Source organism: Marmota marmota, unplaced genomic scaffold, assembly GCF_001458135.2.
Source record: "Marmota marmota marmota unplaced genomic scaffold, marMar, whole genome shotgun sequence".
NCBI lineage: Eukaryota > Metazoa > Chordata > Mammalia > Rodentia > Sciuridae > Marmota > Marmota marmota.
The window spans coordinates 44,139,642-44,155,514 of record NW_025999900.1 but is presented as its reverse complement, the minus strand read 5'-3'; the positions used below and the strand labels follow the sequence as shown (position 1 = coordinate 44,155,514).

Here is a 15,873-nt window from a genome sequence, read left to right as displayed (position 1 = left end):
CGCCATCAGGTTGTTTGGGTTGCTGCACCTGAGGGAAGGCCTGGTGAGGCACTGTACTTATTCAGAGTCACAGGGCGAGGAGGGCAGAGCTGGACTGTGCCCAGGCTGTCTGCCCTCCCTGTTTCCTGACTGGGGCTGTGCTGCTTGGGGCCCAGGGCTGACCAAGATCCTGCTGCGAGGAGGCGGCCAGGTGCTGCTCGGGTGGGTGCTCCATTACTTCCCATTCTTCCTGATGGGCCGGATCCTCTACTTCCACCACTACTTCCCAGCCATGCTCTTCTCCAGCATGTTGACAGGTCAGCACTGCCCGTCTGCTCTGTGGGGTGAAAAGGAAGGGGTTTGGGAAGGGGGAGTGGCTGCTGTGGAGCAGCAGAGCTGAGCAGATCTCTGCTCCCTGGTGTGGGGTGGTTCCTTCCTGCCGCACCTCAGAAGTTGTTCTCTGCTGGGCTGGGCTGAGTTTGTCTTCTCTCCACTAGGCATTCTGTGGGACACCCTCCTGCGGCTCTGTGCCTGGGCTTTGGCTTCCTCTTGCCTGGCCAGGGGCGTACACGCCTTGGGAATCCTGAGCCTGCTCCTGGGAGCTGCCTACAGGTGTGCACACTTGTATGCGTTACTGGTGCTTCAGCCCTGGACGCACTGAGAACGTCCTGGGATGCTAAAAAAGGTGTTCCCATGGCTGGGTCCTGTCCCCAGAGTTCGTGAGACAATTGGTCACTATTTCTAAAGCCCCCCTGGGTGAGTCTGATGTGCAGTGAGGTAGGAGAGGCTGGGACTCAGTCCTTTGCCGGTGGTTCCCAGCTTTGGCACAATCCTAGCATTCCTGGAAGGGACAGCCTGTCTCTCTGCTGAACAGCTCTTGGTGGGGTGAGAGAAAGGGAGCAAATGGGAAGGGGGATGTGGGAGATGTAGCTCAGAATCATTGGAAGGAGGTAGTAGGTTGGAAAGTCCTCTTTCCCCACTTCCTGGTGAGACTCACAGATTCCCTGTGGAGTCACTGCCTGGTTGTAGTAGGACCTGTGATCTATAAGCACATGCCTGCCACAGAGGGTTAACACATGTTAACATCTGCTCTGAGCCACACATCCCGCAGCCAGACCCTAAGCTGGGTCCCTGTCCCAGGCCTGTGGGGAAGAGCCCTTTCCTTCCTTGTTGTTAAGCTCTCAGGTCATGCCAGAGTTTGCCCGTATGGTGAGCTCGCACTGACGGGGTACTGAGAGAGAAGGACTGCTGTTGGCAGAGACCCGGGATCTCCAGCAGAAACAGCTGGCGTCAGGCTCCTCAGCTTGGCCTGGGATGTCCACTGCCTCTCTCTGCTTCTCTCACAGCTTCTACCTCTTCCACCCTCTGGCTTACGGGATGGTTGGTCCCTTAGCCCAGGACCCCAAGAGTCCAATGGCAGGACTAAGGTGGCTGGAATCATGGGACTTTTGAGGCCACTGCAAGGACCCCAGCCTGGATCCAGGAACTTCCTGGGGACACCAGCTGTGAGCCAGTCCCTGGACCCTTCGGCTGCGGGAGCACTGCCTCAGGAGCCTGGAGAGTTCTGCTGCCTGCCAGGACCGAGTGAATCCGGATTAAACTCAACACTAAAATGAGCCACAGCCTGTCTACAGCACTACAGAGGACAGTGTCTCCTAGGCCCAGTTCCCCAAGTGTGCAACACAAGGGAGGATGAGCATGCATGAGGGTGGGTGTGAGTGTGGGAGTGTGTGTGTGACATGCACACTTGTCCAAATCCCTGTGGAATATGGACCGTGTAACTGTGGACAGCTGAGAGTCATAAACTCTTAAGAAATAGTCCAGGGCTACAGTAATATTTTCTGGTATTTGTTCACATTGGATTTGGTTTGGTTTGGGTTTCTAAGATCCCTTAGAAAGCCTCTGACCTGCAAGAGGGCCTCAGGGACTGACCCCTGGGGATGTCACCAGGGGCATAGCAGATGGGACCGTTGAAGCCGCACTACCCTCCTTCCCATAAGCAAACAAGTCCAGCTGAAGAGAGCAAGTGTCCTGCACTGGAGGGCCTGCTCCCTGCTGCCTCCTTGAGTGTCCTCTGTGACCACAGGTGGCTGAACTTCTGCCTGCAGTGTGCATGGCACTGGGCTTCAGCCCTGTTCCCCTTTCTCTGGGAATGTCACACTGAGGTTGATGGGAAGAACCCCACCCTGTCCTTGGCAGCTCCATGTCCCTTGGCCTGTACTCCAGAGGGTCCTTCTCACTGTCTGTCCCTTTCCTTCTATATCTGACTTGGCCACAAGGACCAGGACAGCCGCTCTCTCCTGATCACCGGGAAAGCCCTTGGGAACCCTTCATAACTGCTAAGACAGATAAAGGGAGAGCAGGGTCTGTGGCTCTGTGCCAGGGCAGGGGGTGCTCTGGCCCATCCGGACCATGACGTTCCCATTCCTGCTGGACCTCTTGGCCTCTCCAGTCCTCCCCTGTTGATACCCTCTTTGGCTATTGGTGCTTCCCTTTTCCTGTTCACTGCTTCACTGATCTCCTATCCCCAAACCCAGAACTCCTGCAGATGCACAACGGCTCCAGCGTCTACCACTTTGAAGCACAGCTGAGGAGCTCAGAGCCTCTCCTTCCACTTGTCTCCCCAGAGGGATTAGGAAAACTTTTGGGTCAGAACCAAACCAACCCAAGGCCAGCCCTTCAGCCTGCCTCCCTCCTCTCAGTACAAGACAAAAATGTTTATTTTGTCTCAGAGGAGTTTGATGTTTCAGGGTTTAATGATGAATCTCTGCCACGTTTCATCTTCCCTTGCAGTAGTTCCCAACAACTCTGACAGGGTCAGAGCTCTTTAAAGCATCTTCAGGAGATGGTTGCCACGGAGACTGGAAATTGGTCTCAGGGACAGACTGTGCTACCTCTTGAGTGGTAGGGAGGGAAGTTTCTGGGCCATGCGTGGACGTTCAGACCAAGCATCATTAATGTTAATAGAGGAAATGCAGCCACGTGGAAAGCAAGGCAGAGGGCTAATTAGATCTGAGGCCCCATGACCTCCCTCTCCCACGGCTGCAGCCCTTTTGACTCCCCAGCAGGAAGTGTGGCCTGCGTGCAGAGTCTGGGTCGCCTGCTAAATTGCATTTCTGCCAGGGAAGGAGAGCAGAATGGATGAGCTCTGGCCCTTGCGCCCTCCTCCTCACAGGTGGAGTTGGCTTCTCCTGAGCTGGGTGTGGGCACCATCTGGATGGGGTCTCAGAGGTTTGGATGCAGGAATCTGTTGGCTCTTAGCCAAGATGGTGACCCATGATGACATCCAGGAGGTGGCTTCTTTTCCCTTTTGCCTTCTCATTTCCCAAGAAGAACTTGTTGGAAGGGAGGCATTTGAAGAAGCCAATAGGGTGACCTCTGGGTGAGGGGAAGCGAGGAGAGAGCTCAGCTAGCACCCACCCACCCTCCCTCCTAATTTGGTCACACTGGGGACAAAAGTTCCCTCAGTCTCTTGCGCTGCTTTCCAAGGATGGAAGAAAGAGGGCTCACTCCCACTCCTTTTTCTCCACACTCATGCTGGCAAACACTTCTCTGGGGACAAGGCCACATGGAGTGGTACAGCTGCAAGGGGCTCAGGTGCTGTTTGGAAGGTGCTGGGGGAAGAGACCGTCAGGTGCTGCTCTGAATGTGGGCTGCAGCCTTGGGAACTGGCAGAAAGGTGACATATCTCACAGGCTGCAGGTGGAGGAGGAGACATTTGTCAGTAAGCCCAACCTGGAGCCAGCATCTTGAGCCACCTTTTATTTAAATAAAAAAAAAAAAAAAAGAAAGAAAAGTGGAACCGTAAGCGGTTCCTTTTGTAATAAATAGCTCTTGTTCTGAATGCCATGTTGCTTGTCGTTCTTGTATTTAACTGAACCTGACTTTCCCTCTGGCTGCCAGAAAGGCCTCCTTAAGAAGAGAAGAAGGTGTGGAGGGCAAGAACCATCTCAACGTTGTCATGTCTGAGGCCCTTCTCGTCCCAGCAGAGGCTCTGGCCAGCCAGGGCACTTGGGCCTTCCCCGGTACATAATTACTTGAATAATGTTGGATATTTAAGTTTACGTATTCTAAGATAAGTAGGAAGCTGACCTTGTATTTTTTTCTTGTTTGACTGCCCAGACAGTATAGCCCTTTGTCCCCTTCTGAGTGGCCCAGTATTGTAGCAATTTGCCATTTTCTTAACAGAGGCTCTGTCCTGATGGGGTCTTGTCTTCTGGAATGACATGAGGGAGTTGACTTATGTGTTGGAGGAGATAGGAGGGAGTGTTACCACATGGGGGAAGTTGGGGGTCTTCTGGTTTCTTCTGACTGCTCCCCTCAGGACCAAGAGTGGTTGGAGGCAGGCTGGGGAGGAGGGCAGGTCGTGCAGATCCTCAGGAGATGGAAAATGCCCGGGACAGACAGATCAGAAACAGATTCAATACTTAGAATGGCACAGCTTAGTTTATGGATTTTTTATTTTATTTTTTGGTACCAAGGATTGAACCCAGGGGTGCTTAACCATGAGCTACAACCTCAGCCCTTACTTGCATTTTATTTAGAGACAGGGTCTCACTGAGTTGTTTACACCTTGCTTTTGCCGAGGCTGGCTCTGCTCCTCCTGCCTCAGCTTCCTGAGCTGCTGGGATTACAGGCGTGCCCCACCACGCCCAGCCAGTTCATGGAATTTTGACACACCTGTGACATTGATTCCTCTTAAAGGCCTGGTGAAGTCAATGGTGTTCTTGTCTCCATTCTACCTGGGAGAGATTAAATTCCCTGCTTGAGGTCCTACAGCTAGGAAATAGTAGAGGCAGGATTAGCACCAAATTGGGCATTCTTGGCTTCTCCAGCCTGGACTGGCAGCACCTCCTGAGAGCCCTCTGGCAGCGCTGGATGCCCTGAGGTGAGGTGTCCCCACTCGGTGCATTCCTGTGTACGTTCTGTGTAGCGCATCTGCAGCTCTGCTTGGAACAGGTTTCTCCTGGTTCCCCAGGTGTGCCCAGACCAGTGGTGGTAGATGTTTAACAGCAAGTTTTCTCTGAGCTACGAGAAGCCCTGATTGTAACATTTGCCAATTTCCAATTCTCCCACATCGGCCTATTTCAAGCTACCAACTGAATGAGAAGTTGGAAAGAGATGTAGGCATCTGGCTTTCTAAGCCCTGTCAGAGCTGATTCTAGCACACCTCTGACCCAGACCCAGTGGCTTTGACTTGGTCTGAACCATGGACACTGCTCTTGGTCTTGGTGAGGGAACAGTGGAGAGGATGGGCTGGGGGTCCCCCTGTGGTCAAGTGCTGGCCCCATCACTTGTCTACTATGTGACCTCAGGCTGGTTACTTAACCTCTTTGCCTCCTTTCCTCAACTGGCTTCATCGACTGTTGAATGCAGAGTTAACGAGCACAGTGTCACTGGTGCTCAAAACTAGCACTTTGCTGTTACTAATGATACATTGCTCTGAGCGACAGTGCTGGCTGAAGAAAAGCACTTGAAGGCTCATCCAGGCTACAGCCTATGTGCATCTCCGCAGGTGCCCCGCAGGGAGGAGAGTTCCAGCCCCTCAGAAGAGAGTTTAGTCACTACATGTCCTGGATGGGACACGTCACTTGGGCTCCTTCAGCCACACCTGATTCTCAGGCCCTTCTCCAAGGGAAGCAGAGATTGGAGTACACTTGGCCCTCTTCCCTGCCTTATGGCTCTAGGAAAGCAGAGGAGAGCCGTGGGTTTGAGCCCACTCTACCATTTCCCCGCTAAGGCCAGTAGCTCCTGTGAGCTCCTCAGACTGCTGACCCTATCCAAGGGAGAAGGGTGGACTGTTGATAGGGAGTGCAAACTGGGTAGAGCAGGTGCCTTCACAGAGCACCAGGCATCTGAGCACTAAAGGGCAAAGGTCACCAAAGTCTCATGTGGCCTTTCCACATGGTTTTCTGTTCCTACAGAGCTATGGGATCCCAGGTTGGAAATTTGGTTCCTTCTTCCTTCAGCCTTAGTCCCTTTGTACTCTTGCGTGGGGACCTCTCAAACTCTTTAGGACTCCAGGCTGCCCCAAAGCCTTACTCTCCTGCTCCTGCGCAGGGAGATACTGGGAAGATGGGGAAGAGTGTGTACCCAAACTCTGCCCTGGAGGAGGGGGAGCAGCCAGATGGCCTCATGGGGCTTGGCCTGGATCAGGACTAGTCCTAGTCCCTTAGTCCTGATTCAGGATTAGAAGTTTTAGAAGTTTTTAGCACTCATGTCTAGCATAGGGCTGGCCATGAAGCCATAACCTGTTCATAACTAATCTTCGAAACTGTCTGGGATCCATGGGATCAAAGGAGGTGGCCTCTGGAGACCTTGCCACCCAACCCCCCTATGGTACAGCCGCTGGAACTAAGGCCCAGAGATGGGGGCAGAGTGAGAGGAGAGCAGCTCAGATACTCAAAATTTATGAAAAGTAAGATGAGGATGAAAATAGGCCTGTTCTCCCTAACCTAGGCTGCTGGGTCTGGGCAGCTTAAGGAATTTTCATGGTTGAAAAGTTTGGTTTGGACAGGTGGCCAGGGCACACCTTGAGGGGTTGGCATGAGTGTTTGACCTGGACTAGTACTATTCGTAAAAAAAAAAAAAAAAAAGTAAAGTCATGATTTTTAATAATCCATGGAGCCATGGAATGAATGGTAGAGCTGAACCCCTTCCACATCTGTAACGCGTCTAATGCCCTGGCTGCGATTGCAAACACAACTCACAGATTTCCAGAAATGGGGGTCTCAGGAAAATCTGGGTCTGGATGGAAATGGCTGTGGTCTACTCCTAAGCTGAAAGCTCTAGTAGTCCCCAAGGTGCCCCTGTCAGACTCAGAACTTGGACAACCAGACAGCCTAGTCATAAGGTAGATGACCTGGTGCGCACTGGCTCCACATCCTGACAGAAAGAAACAGTAAATGGGCACGATTTGAGCAAAGACCATGTGCTCAGAAAGCAACAAATCCAGTCTCCAGGCCGTGTTGGAATGGGGCTTGTTGGAGAGGTGGCCACAAGCTGCGTCTTACTAAGAGGAAGAATCAAATTCAACGCAGTCTTTTTGGGGCTCCTCGCCCTATGTAGTAACTAGTCTCACTAGTTTCCGAGTGACAAGCTGAGGCCAAGAGAGCCTGAATGATTTGCTCGGCTCTAAACCTGGACATTCCCAAGGCCTCCAGGTCGTCCCTGGCCAAGGCGGTGGCAGAGGGAGTGTGCGCCCTGCTGGACAGGAGGGGGACCGGGCCGCGGTTGCTTTAAAGGGCGGCTCTAGAGCTGCAGGGTGCTGGGCGCAGCAGCCCAGCGGGGTCCCCGGAAGCGCCAGCAGGACTGACACCGGGGGCGCTTCCACCTTTGGCGGGCTGCGGGCATCTTCTCTTGGCTCCGGGCCAGGCGAGGAGCGGCTGTTGGGCCCAGCCCGGCAGAGGCAAGGGGCCGTAGGCGCAGGGGCCCGCGTGGCCGCGGAGATGGCGTGGCACGTGCGGTGACGGCGCCCGAGCCCCGAGGGTCCCAGCGCTGCGCCTCGCGTCCCGGAGAAAGCATGGAGCGCCCAGAGCCCGAGCTGATCCGGCAAAGCTGGAGGGCGGTGAGCCGCAGCCCGCTGGAGCATGGCACAGTCCTGTTCGCCAGGTGAGGGCTGCCGGAGCGCCCGGGGGTGCGGGTGGGCGAAGGGGTGCAGCGCCAGGAGCGATTTCAAGGCAGCTGCGATGGGATCGGAGGAGGAAAAACCGGCCCACTGCGGTGGCTCTGGGGGGCCTGCCAGATGTGCGCCAGAGGAGCGCAGCGCTCGGCGACGGGTGGCGCACCCTTTTCTGCTCTTCTCTGGGGCTGGGCGCATCTTAGGAGCCAGTGCAGCACACCCTGCTCTCAGCTGGCCTCGCTGGCGACAGGTGGGATCCTTCACTCGAATCTCTCTGGTTACACCTGGGTGGGCGGAAGCTGGTCCCGCGCTGTGCCCCCCTCCTCGACCCTGCACTTCCTGAGTGTTTCTTGGGTGGGGACAGCAGGGGTGCTTACCGCCGTCGGTAGGAGGAGACTGGAGCATCCCGAAGGCCGGTGTGGTAGGGTGTGCCAGGCGCCTGGCAGGCAGGGCAAGCTCCTTCCTGCAACGGGGCCCCAGGAGTGCGCACTCCCAGCAACCGGCAGGATAAACCCTTCTGGGAAAGGACCAGGTTAGGACCCGAAAACCTCCAGAGTAGGGGTGACAAACACCCAAGTCTTACCACCAGGAAGAAGAGTAGGGGGTGTGCAGGTCCTACAGGGCAGGGAAAGCTAATTTTCAGCCTCACCTTGGGTCTCTCTCTGGAACCCCTCTGCCATCACCAGTGGGGCCACACTCTCTACATCCGGGTTTTTCAGGAAACTTGGCTTCCTAGGCCAGCCCAAAACTTCTGACCAAGTTTTGCAACCCACTTCCAACCCCCTCAGACGCAGTCAATACATAACAGAGCTGCAAGAATTACACAAAAGCACGAACCCTCCAGAATAAGGCTGATAGCTTCTGGTTGTGCCTCCTGGATTTCCCCAAGATCATTTTTTCCCCCCGCTGGCATCTGCTGTGGCTCCACTACTTTCAAGCTGTGTGACTTTTAGCAGGTTGCTTAGCCTCTCTGGGATTCTGTTTCCTCCTTTGTAGAATTGGTCTAAGGCACTCACTGCTTAAAATTATGAGGGATACAAAATTACAAGTCAACCACCTGTGAAGTACTCAGTGTTCCATAAGCGTAAGGATTTTGTTTTTGCTAGAATCATTGGTACTCAGAGCTTCCTCAGACATGATGAGACTGAGAAGTCCTAACCCAAGAGCAGGGGTGGGGGGAGGTCCCCTCCTCAAGGTAGCTCCAGGTTTCTTACTTGAGGATGCCTTCCTGTTCCAAACCTCCTCCTTAATATTTATGGAGGGGCCACTGTATGCCAGGTAGTGTAAGAGGTCTGGGGACTACTGTCCTCTCAGGGATGCCCTTCAGGGTCTGGGAAGAGGTGAGGAGGGCATTGGCAAGGCTGGCAGTGCCAGGAGGGAGGGTATGCTGTGGTTGGTGGCCACCACTGAAGCTCAGCTTCACTGCCGGCCAGCAAGGTCACTGGTGCTTGCTGGACACACCCGACGCCTGACCCCTGTTCCCCTGACCCCCTTCCCCTCCCCCCGCAGGCTGTTTGCCCTGGAGCCCGAGCTCCTGCCCCTCTTCCAGTACAACGGCCTCCAGTTCTCTAGCCCGGAGGACTGCCTGTCCTCCCCGGAGTTCCTGGACCACATCAGGAAGGTGAGGGGTGGGGCAGGGGGGGGGCCTCAGTGGCCACCAGGATCCAGCAGAGGAGGAGGGGCTTGGGACAGGGAGGAAGACTTCCGCCTGGGCTTGATCTGACTGCTGTGATGGCTCCCCTCCTCCCTGACCCTGTGCTTAGCCAGCTGGTCCCAGCCTGTCATTGCCCTTGACCTTGTCCACCCCGCCCCATCAGGGGGACTGGCGCACTCCTGCCCATGGAAACCGGGTTGGGGTTTCCTAAAGGCTCCTCACAGGGGCCTCAGTTTCTCCTCGGCCTGGGCAGACAGCACCGTCCAGCAGGCACGTTAGGGACTTGAGATCCTTGGAGGAGGAGGAGGACTTCCTTCAGGGGTGTACCCACCCGCTGAGTGCCTGCTGACGTGGACACAGGCTGCCAGGTCCCCCTGGTCCTGGAAAACCGAGGCCCTGCAGCCCTCACTGCCCTCTGGTTGGGACCCCGGGTTCTGGGTTGTGGTCATGTGCAGTAGGGTTGCTCGGGCCTCTCTGTCACTGCTGTCTCTGCCTTGGCAGGTGATGTTCGTGATTGACACTGCAGTGACCAATGTGGAGGACCTGTCGTCCCTGGAGGACTACCTTGCTGGCCTGGGCAGGAAGCACCGGGCAGTGGGCGTGAAGCTCAGCTCCTTCTCGGTGGGTAAAGGGGCTCTTCCTCTTTCCAGTCCTCCCCTAGCACCTGTTCTCTCCACCCATGCCCTTCCGTTCAGATGACCAGTTCTGGTGGCCCACATCAGTTATTATCTGCTGTGTGACTCGGACGCTGGCTTGACCTCTCTGAGCCTCCAAGTTCTCTTCTCTGATACAGTTTTCTTTTCTTTTTAGAACTATAAAGTTTAGAAGCTTTTGGGCATGTTTGGTTGGTTCAGCATTCCACTGCTGGGTATCAAACCACCCCAAAAAGTATTGGCTTAAAGCAACGATTTCTAATTTCTTAGGGTAGAGCTCAAGTAGGCAGTTCTGATCCACATGGTGTGGTTGGAATCACCCACATCTGGCATCCAGCTGGGCGTTCAGAAGAGGCTGGTAGGTCCAAGCTGGCCTGTGAGTAATAAACCGTATTTGATTAATAATAACAAATGAGAGCATCATATGGCCAAAGGCTTAGTGTTTGCAAATACTGTGCTTTTTATAGATTATCCCACTGAATCTCCCAACAAGCCCAGGACTTGGACTTTACTTTGCCTGTTTAATTGATATAGACTGAGGCTGAGAGAGGTTATGCAACTCGCTCAGGGTCAGCCAGCTCTTCAGTGGTGGTCAGAATCTGGACGCAGGTCTATCTGGCTCCGCAGCCTAGACCCTTAACTCTATGACTGCTGCCTTGCGGGGGAGGAAAACTGAGGCTCAGGGGCAATGATTTGGTCGGTTCAGAGCCAGGAAATGCCTTGATCCTCTTGTGAGTGGTTGCAAAGCTGGGACTGGAGTGGAAGGTTCTATTTGCTGTAATGTGTCATATTTGGGGAGAAGGTGGACACAATGTGGTTCCCAAGGACTGGGATAGGACCCTCCTTAAGAAGCATCAGCCCCGTGCAGGAGAGAAGGAGGCCAGGAACCCTTCCCAGTCCTTGGCCTGGTTTTCTCATCTGTGCAATGGATCAGTGCCTTCCTGCCTTTTGGAATGACTAGGCGCCCCTTGCCTCTGCAGACGGTGGGTGAGTCCCTGCTCTACATGCTGGAGAAGTGCCTGGGCCCGGCCTTCACACCGGCCATGCGGGCCGCCTGGAGCCAGCTCTACGGGCTTGTGGTGGCGGCCATGAGCCGGGGCTGGGACGGCGAGTAAAAGGAGCCCCCTGCTCAGAGGCAGCCCCAGCTCTCTGCCTGTTGGTCTGTGTCCACTGTAGCCCTGGCTCCTCCAGGCCTCCCTGCATCTCGGTCCTTGTCCCCTTGGCCATACTGGAGGGGTGATGGGGCAGGAGCGGGTCCCCCCTTCCCAAATGCACAGCAGGAAGAGGCTTCTGGGTTCCCCTCCTCCCCGCAGCCTCCTCCCTGCCTGCCTTTTGACCTCCCTGGCACCCCCCTCTTGCCCCATGAGAAGGAGAGAGTTTGGGGGGCAGAAGTGGCGTGGGGCTGGGAAGGAGCTCCGAGAGCCGGGGGCTCCTCTCTGTGTCGCCCTTCCTAGGACAAGTGGCTGGGCTCCAGCACCGCCCCCTGCTGCCCAGGCCTGTGCTGCTCTCCTGCCTGCCTCGGGTGTTTGTTTCAGACTTAGGGACAGATGTGTCCCAGCAGTGGAGCAAGTAGTGGGTGCCTTGGGAAGGGGGGTGCCTGCTCCACCCTGGGGCTCCTCTGGCTCTCAACTGCTCAGATACCCCCAGAGAGAGTAGTTTTCCTTTGGCAGAACATCGGGCCCTCCCTGGGCACTCCTGGTGGGAACTCCCTGATGCTGCAGGGAACAGCATCAGGGAACAGGACTGGGAGGGGCTGGGAAGGTCAAGGAGGAGGGGCCACCGAGTCACAGTGGCTTTTCCTCAACACCCAGCTTCAGCAGGGCCGCCATATCTCCCCACCTCCTTTCTGCTCACCTGCTCGGGCTGGGGCCCCACAGCTGCCATATTTAATGCCCGTGGAGTGCCAGGACTTGGGCAGGTGGGTGGAAGAGGAAGCAGCGGGAAGGGCCCGCTGCCGGCCACCTCTACGACCCTTTTGCTCTCTGCTGTGGTCCTGTAAACTTCGAGGAATAAACATGTCCTGTTTGCCTGTCTAACCTTCAGGGACTGGTCTCTTCTTGGGCCCTGCCTGCTCTAAATGCAGCTGCAGGGCATGGGACCTAGCATGTCCTGGGCGGGGGGGGGGGGGGGGCGTGGTTAGCGGAGCCAAGGCCAGAGATCGTGGAAAATAAGGCAGAGGCTGGGGAGGCTGGAAGGCCATGGTGGAGATGGAGCTGCTGGTTTGGGCTTCAGACTGACTGGCAGGCCACCAAACCCAGTCTCTCCTGTGCTTACAGCTGGGCGACACTGCCCAGCCTCCCTTGCAACCAGGCAGGAAGGGGACAGCTCTGTCAATGAACAATGTGTGGGGCTGCACCCCTTCTTGGTGTGTCCCCCCCAGCCCCCTTGTGCTCCTCCTGCTCTGTCAACCCTTGCCAGTTCGAAGCAGACCTCACAGTGACTTTGAGGACCATGTGCTGAAGGGGACAGAGCCACCTGGTGAAAGGAGTCTGGTCCCTGAATCACTGCTTGGAGAGGGTTCCCTCTCATCAGGATCGCCCATTTGGAATTTTACCAGAAACAGATAGGAACGTGTCTTCTGTTGCGCTGTTAAGTGCTCAAGATCCCCCTGCCTCTTGTCTTCCTCATGAAGACTTTTTTTCTGGGGGGGTGGGGTTACTGGGGATTGAACTCGGGGCCACTTGACCACTAAACCACATCCCCAGCCCTATTTTGTATTTTACTTAGAGACAGGGTCTCACTGAGTTGCTTAGTGCCTCACTTTTGCTGAGGCTGGCTTTGAACTTATGATCCTCCTGCCTTAGCCTCCCAAGCTGCTGGGATTACAGGTGTGCGCTACTGAACCCACCCAAGACTTTTAAAACCCAACTTCGTGTTCTTTCATACTGAACCCACCCAAGACTTTTAAAACCCAACTTCGTGTTCTTTCATGGCTTCACGTAACTGGCTTGTCTACACCGGTCTGTGTCCCGAGTTACAGTCGGGTGTGGCTAGACTGGGGACCCCTCCTTGCTTCCTGAGTCCCTCCAGGAGCTCCAGGTCCTGGCCGCTGCTCCTTCCCTGTAGTTTCTCTTTTTCACGTCCTGGGTTGGCTCAGCCCTCGGACCTCCTCACCTGTGTTTGCTCGCTTAGGGTCTCAGCCAGTGCCCTGCGCTACCACCAGACAGGACGTGATGACCCCAAGCTTTATGTTTCCAGCTTGACCCTGTTATCCAGCCACCTCCTCGACCTCCTCTTGAACACCTCAAATGCAACACGACCAAATGGGACTCTTGGCATCCCTCCCACCTCACCCCAACCTGCTCCTTCTACCTGCTTCTCTACCTCATAAACCACTGCTTACCAAGAAACTGGGGTTCATCTTTATTTCTTTCCCTTAGATTCCACACCTAATCCAGCTAGGAATCCTTGGCCCCTAGGAAAAATTCAATTACATCTCTCCTTATTCTCTGCCCCATCCTGGTCCGTCCCTTACCCTCAGCTCCAGTGATTGCACAGTAGCTGTCCAAGGACAGCTCCCCACCCCCACTCATGCTGGGCCTCCTCAAGCTCTCACAGGCCTCCTCCCTGTGGGGACAGAGGATGACAATCTCCAGGAATCATTGCTTCCAAGAGGAAAACTCATGGAGATGACTGGGGATGAGTTACACATTATAAATGTGCAGGGAACTATATATTTAAAATGGTTAAGACGGTAAATATTTTGTGTATTTTGCAACACTGGAAAAAAATTAAAAACATAAGAGGATCTTGCCACTCCCCTGCTCAGAATCTTCCAGTAGCTTCCTACATCATTGGTAAAACCCAGAGCCGGACCAAGGCTACAAAGCCTGCTGCTCTCAGGCCTCACCCTGACCCTCTCCTTCCCATCTTCATGCTGCTTCGGCCACTCTGGCCTCCTCACTGCCCTTTGGGACCTGTGTGTGGTCCCTCTATTCTCATGGAGTTCATCTTGGATCCTCCTCATCTCCAGTCACTTCCTGCCCTCATCCTGCTTTGTCCTTTCTTCAAAGCACTCATTCCTCCCTGATGGCCCCTTATATAATCTGTTTATTGCACTTGAACCTTCTATTGCATAGAAATGGGCATGAAAGCCACTTTGGCATCTGTGTTTGAAGGAAGAGGAGATTCTCCACACTGCTACTGCAGGTGACAAGGTAGTCAGTCAGAGGGCCCCCTGAGGCTTGGTGTGTCCCAAACAGTAATCACACTTTTGAAAAGAAAGATTATTATGACAGAAGTTGTGCCCCAGCTGGTGAGATGCTGAGCCTCCTTACCTCTCCCTGCACAATACAGCCAGCTGGGGGACATCTGTAAAAACGGAGGTGACAGGGCACCACCCCAGAAATTTTGGTTTGTTCAGGGATGGGGTCTGGGCATTGGGTTTAAGAATTTCCAGAGACTCCCACTTGTGGCTGGGCTGAAGGACCCAGCCACGGAGGCTTGACTGATGCTGGCCTGCTCGTTGTCAAGGCCAGGGACCATCACATTTTCAGAAAACAGGCTCTGTTGAGCGAACCCAGGAGCTTGTCTTTCTGTGAACCAGCCCTCCAGCCCCCATGCTCGCCAGGCCTTCCAGAGAGCACCACGGGCCAGCACCACCACCCAGGACAGGCCCGAGTACCACAGCTCCAGTGCCATGGCTTTGGGAGGGTGGCCGGGAGCTGCCCTGGGGGTCCTCTTGGCCGCCCTTGCTTGGGCTCCAGGTGGCAGCTCTGGGAGCCCTGGGCACTCCTACTACCTCCCCGACCTGGCAGTGCCCTGTGTGGTGCTCAGACTGGTACTCTAGTGTCCCATGGACACAGCCCTGTTGGCCTCCCTGGCACCGTGCCTCTCCCACAGACCCATGCCCAGTCACCCTGCTGCTTTGTAGGCCTCCCAGCCTCCCTGGATGGCTGAGCAGAGGGGCCAGCCTTCCCTGGGTACCCCCTATTTGGGGCTCCACATCTTGTCTGTATGTCTGTCTCTGCCTGAGTCCCCTGACAGGGCAGCTAAACCAAGGGATAGCCCAGGGCCTGACATCTGGGGACCCTGGAGGCTGCTGGCCCCTTGGAGGAGACCCTCAGAGGCAGCTGACAGGATTGCATAGACCCCAGGAGAAGGGCCCTTTCCTGCAGCGGCCATTAGCCCTCTAAAATCAGGCAGGAGTCTATGCCACTCTGTCCCCTGCATTCAGCAGCCCTGGTGGGTTTCATCTGGTTTGACTTGAAAAATAGTTGTTTTTTCAGGGGAGAGGAAATAGGAGGATGATCTCTGGCCCCACACCCACTGATGGACAATGAGGGCCTAAGGAGAGGCACAGTGAGGGCAGTGGGGTACAGTCTTCAGGCAGCCACCCCTGGACTCATCCTCTGTCCCCACAGCAGCAATGGGAAGGAAGCCTCCTTGACCCCGGCGGGGGGACTCTGATCTCTTCAGAAATAGGGCAGAGCATGGACTCCTACCCCTTCTTTTTCTCTTTCAAGTACTGGAGATTGAAGCCAGGGGCACACTACCACTGAGTTTTTTGTAAAGCCGGGCACCGTGGTTCATGCCAGTAATCCCAGCAGCTCGGGTGGCTGTGGCAGAGGGATCATAAGTTCAAAGCCAGCCTCAGCAACTTAGCAGGGCCCTGAGCAACTGAGTGAGACCTTGTCTTTAAAAAGAAAAAAAAAATCATATAGTATTGCACAGGGTCTAAGTGGCCCAGTCTGTCCTTGAAACTGCAACCCTCCTGCCTCTGCCTCTGGAGCAGCTGGGATTGCTGGGGTGCACCACTGTGCCTGGTCTCCTACCCTGACTTTCTCTGTGAGGTAACCGGCCTAGGTCATCAGCTAGATGAAGGAAAGGCCAGATCCAGAGTCTCCTACCCAGAGACATTTTCCTTGGGTAGGGACCCGTTTTCTCCTCCTTGTCACAGGTGTGACAGCCTTTGCATTTCTTGTCCTACCCAGGCCTGACCCAGCTTGCCCCCCACACCTCCCTGA

General features: G+C 55.1%; 2 protein-coding genes across 4 annotated transcripts in view; both read left to right on the top strand.

Annotated features, from left to right (window-relative positions):
* Pomt2 (protein O-mannosyltransferase 2) overlaps nucleotides 1-3,823 on the top strand; it is a 39,729-nt gene extending 35,906 nt beyond the window's left edge. For all 3 annotated transcript variants that reach the window (XM_015494313.2, XM_015494308.2, XM_048799063.1), the window contains exons 19-21: nucleotides 156-296; nucleotides 477-591; nucleotides 1,326-3,823. In XM_015494313.2, coding sequence (XP_015349799.1) covers nucleotides 156-296; nucleotides 477-591; nucleotides 1,326-1,431 — 362 coding nt within the window. In that variant the 3' untranslated portion in view covers nucleotides 1,432-3,823. The remainder of the gene's footprint in view (nucleotides 1-155; nucleotides 297-476; nucleotides 592-1,325) is intronic.
* A 776-nt stretch (nucleotides 3,824-4,599) lies between these two features.
* Ngb (neuroglobin) lies at nucleotides 4,600-12,012 on the top strand. Its single transcript, XM_048799071.1, has 4 exons — nucleotides 4,600-7,590; nucleotides 9,110-9,221; nucleotides 9,756-9,875; nucleotides 10,888-12,012. The coding sequence occupies exons 1-4, from the start codon at nucleotides 7,502-7,504 to the stop codon at nucleotides 11,020-11,022; spliced, it is 456 nt and encodes a 151-aa protein (XP_048655028.1). The 5' UTR covers nucleotides 4,600-7,501; the 3' UTR covers nucleotides 11,023-12,012.
* Nucleotides 12,013-15,873: the final 3,861 nt, after the last annotated feature.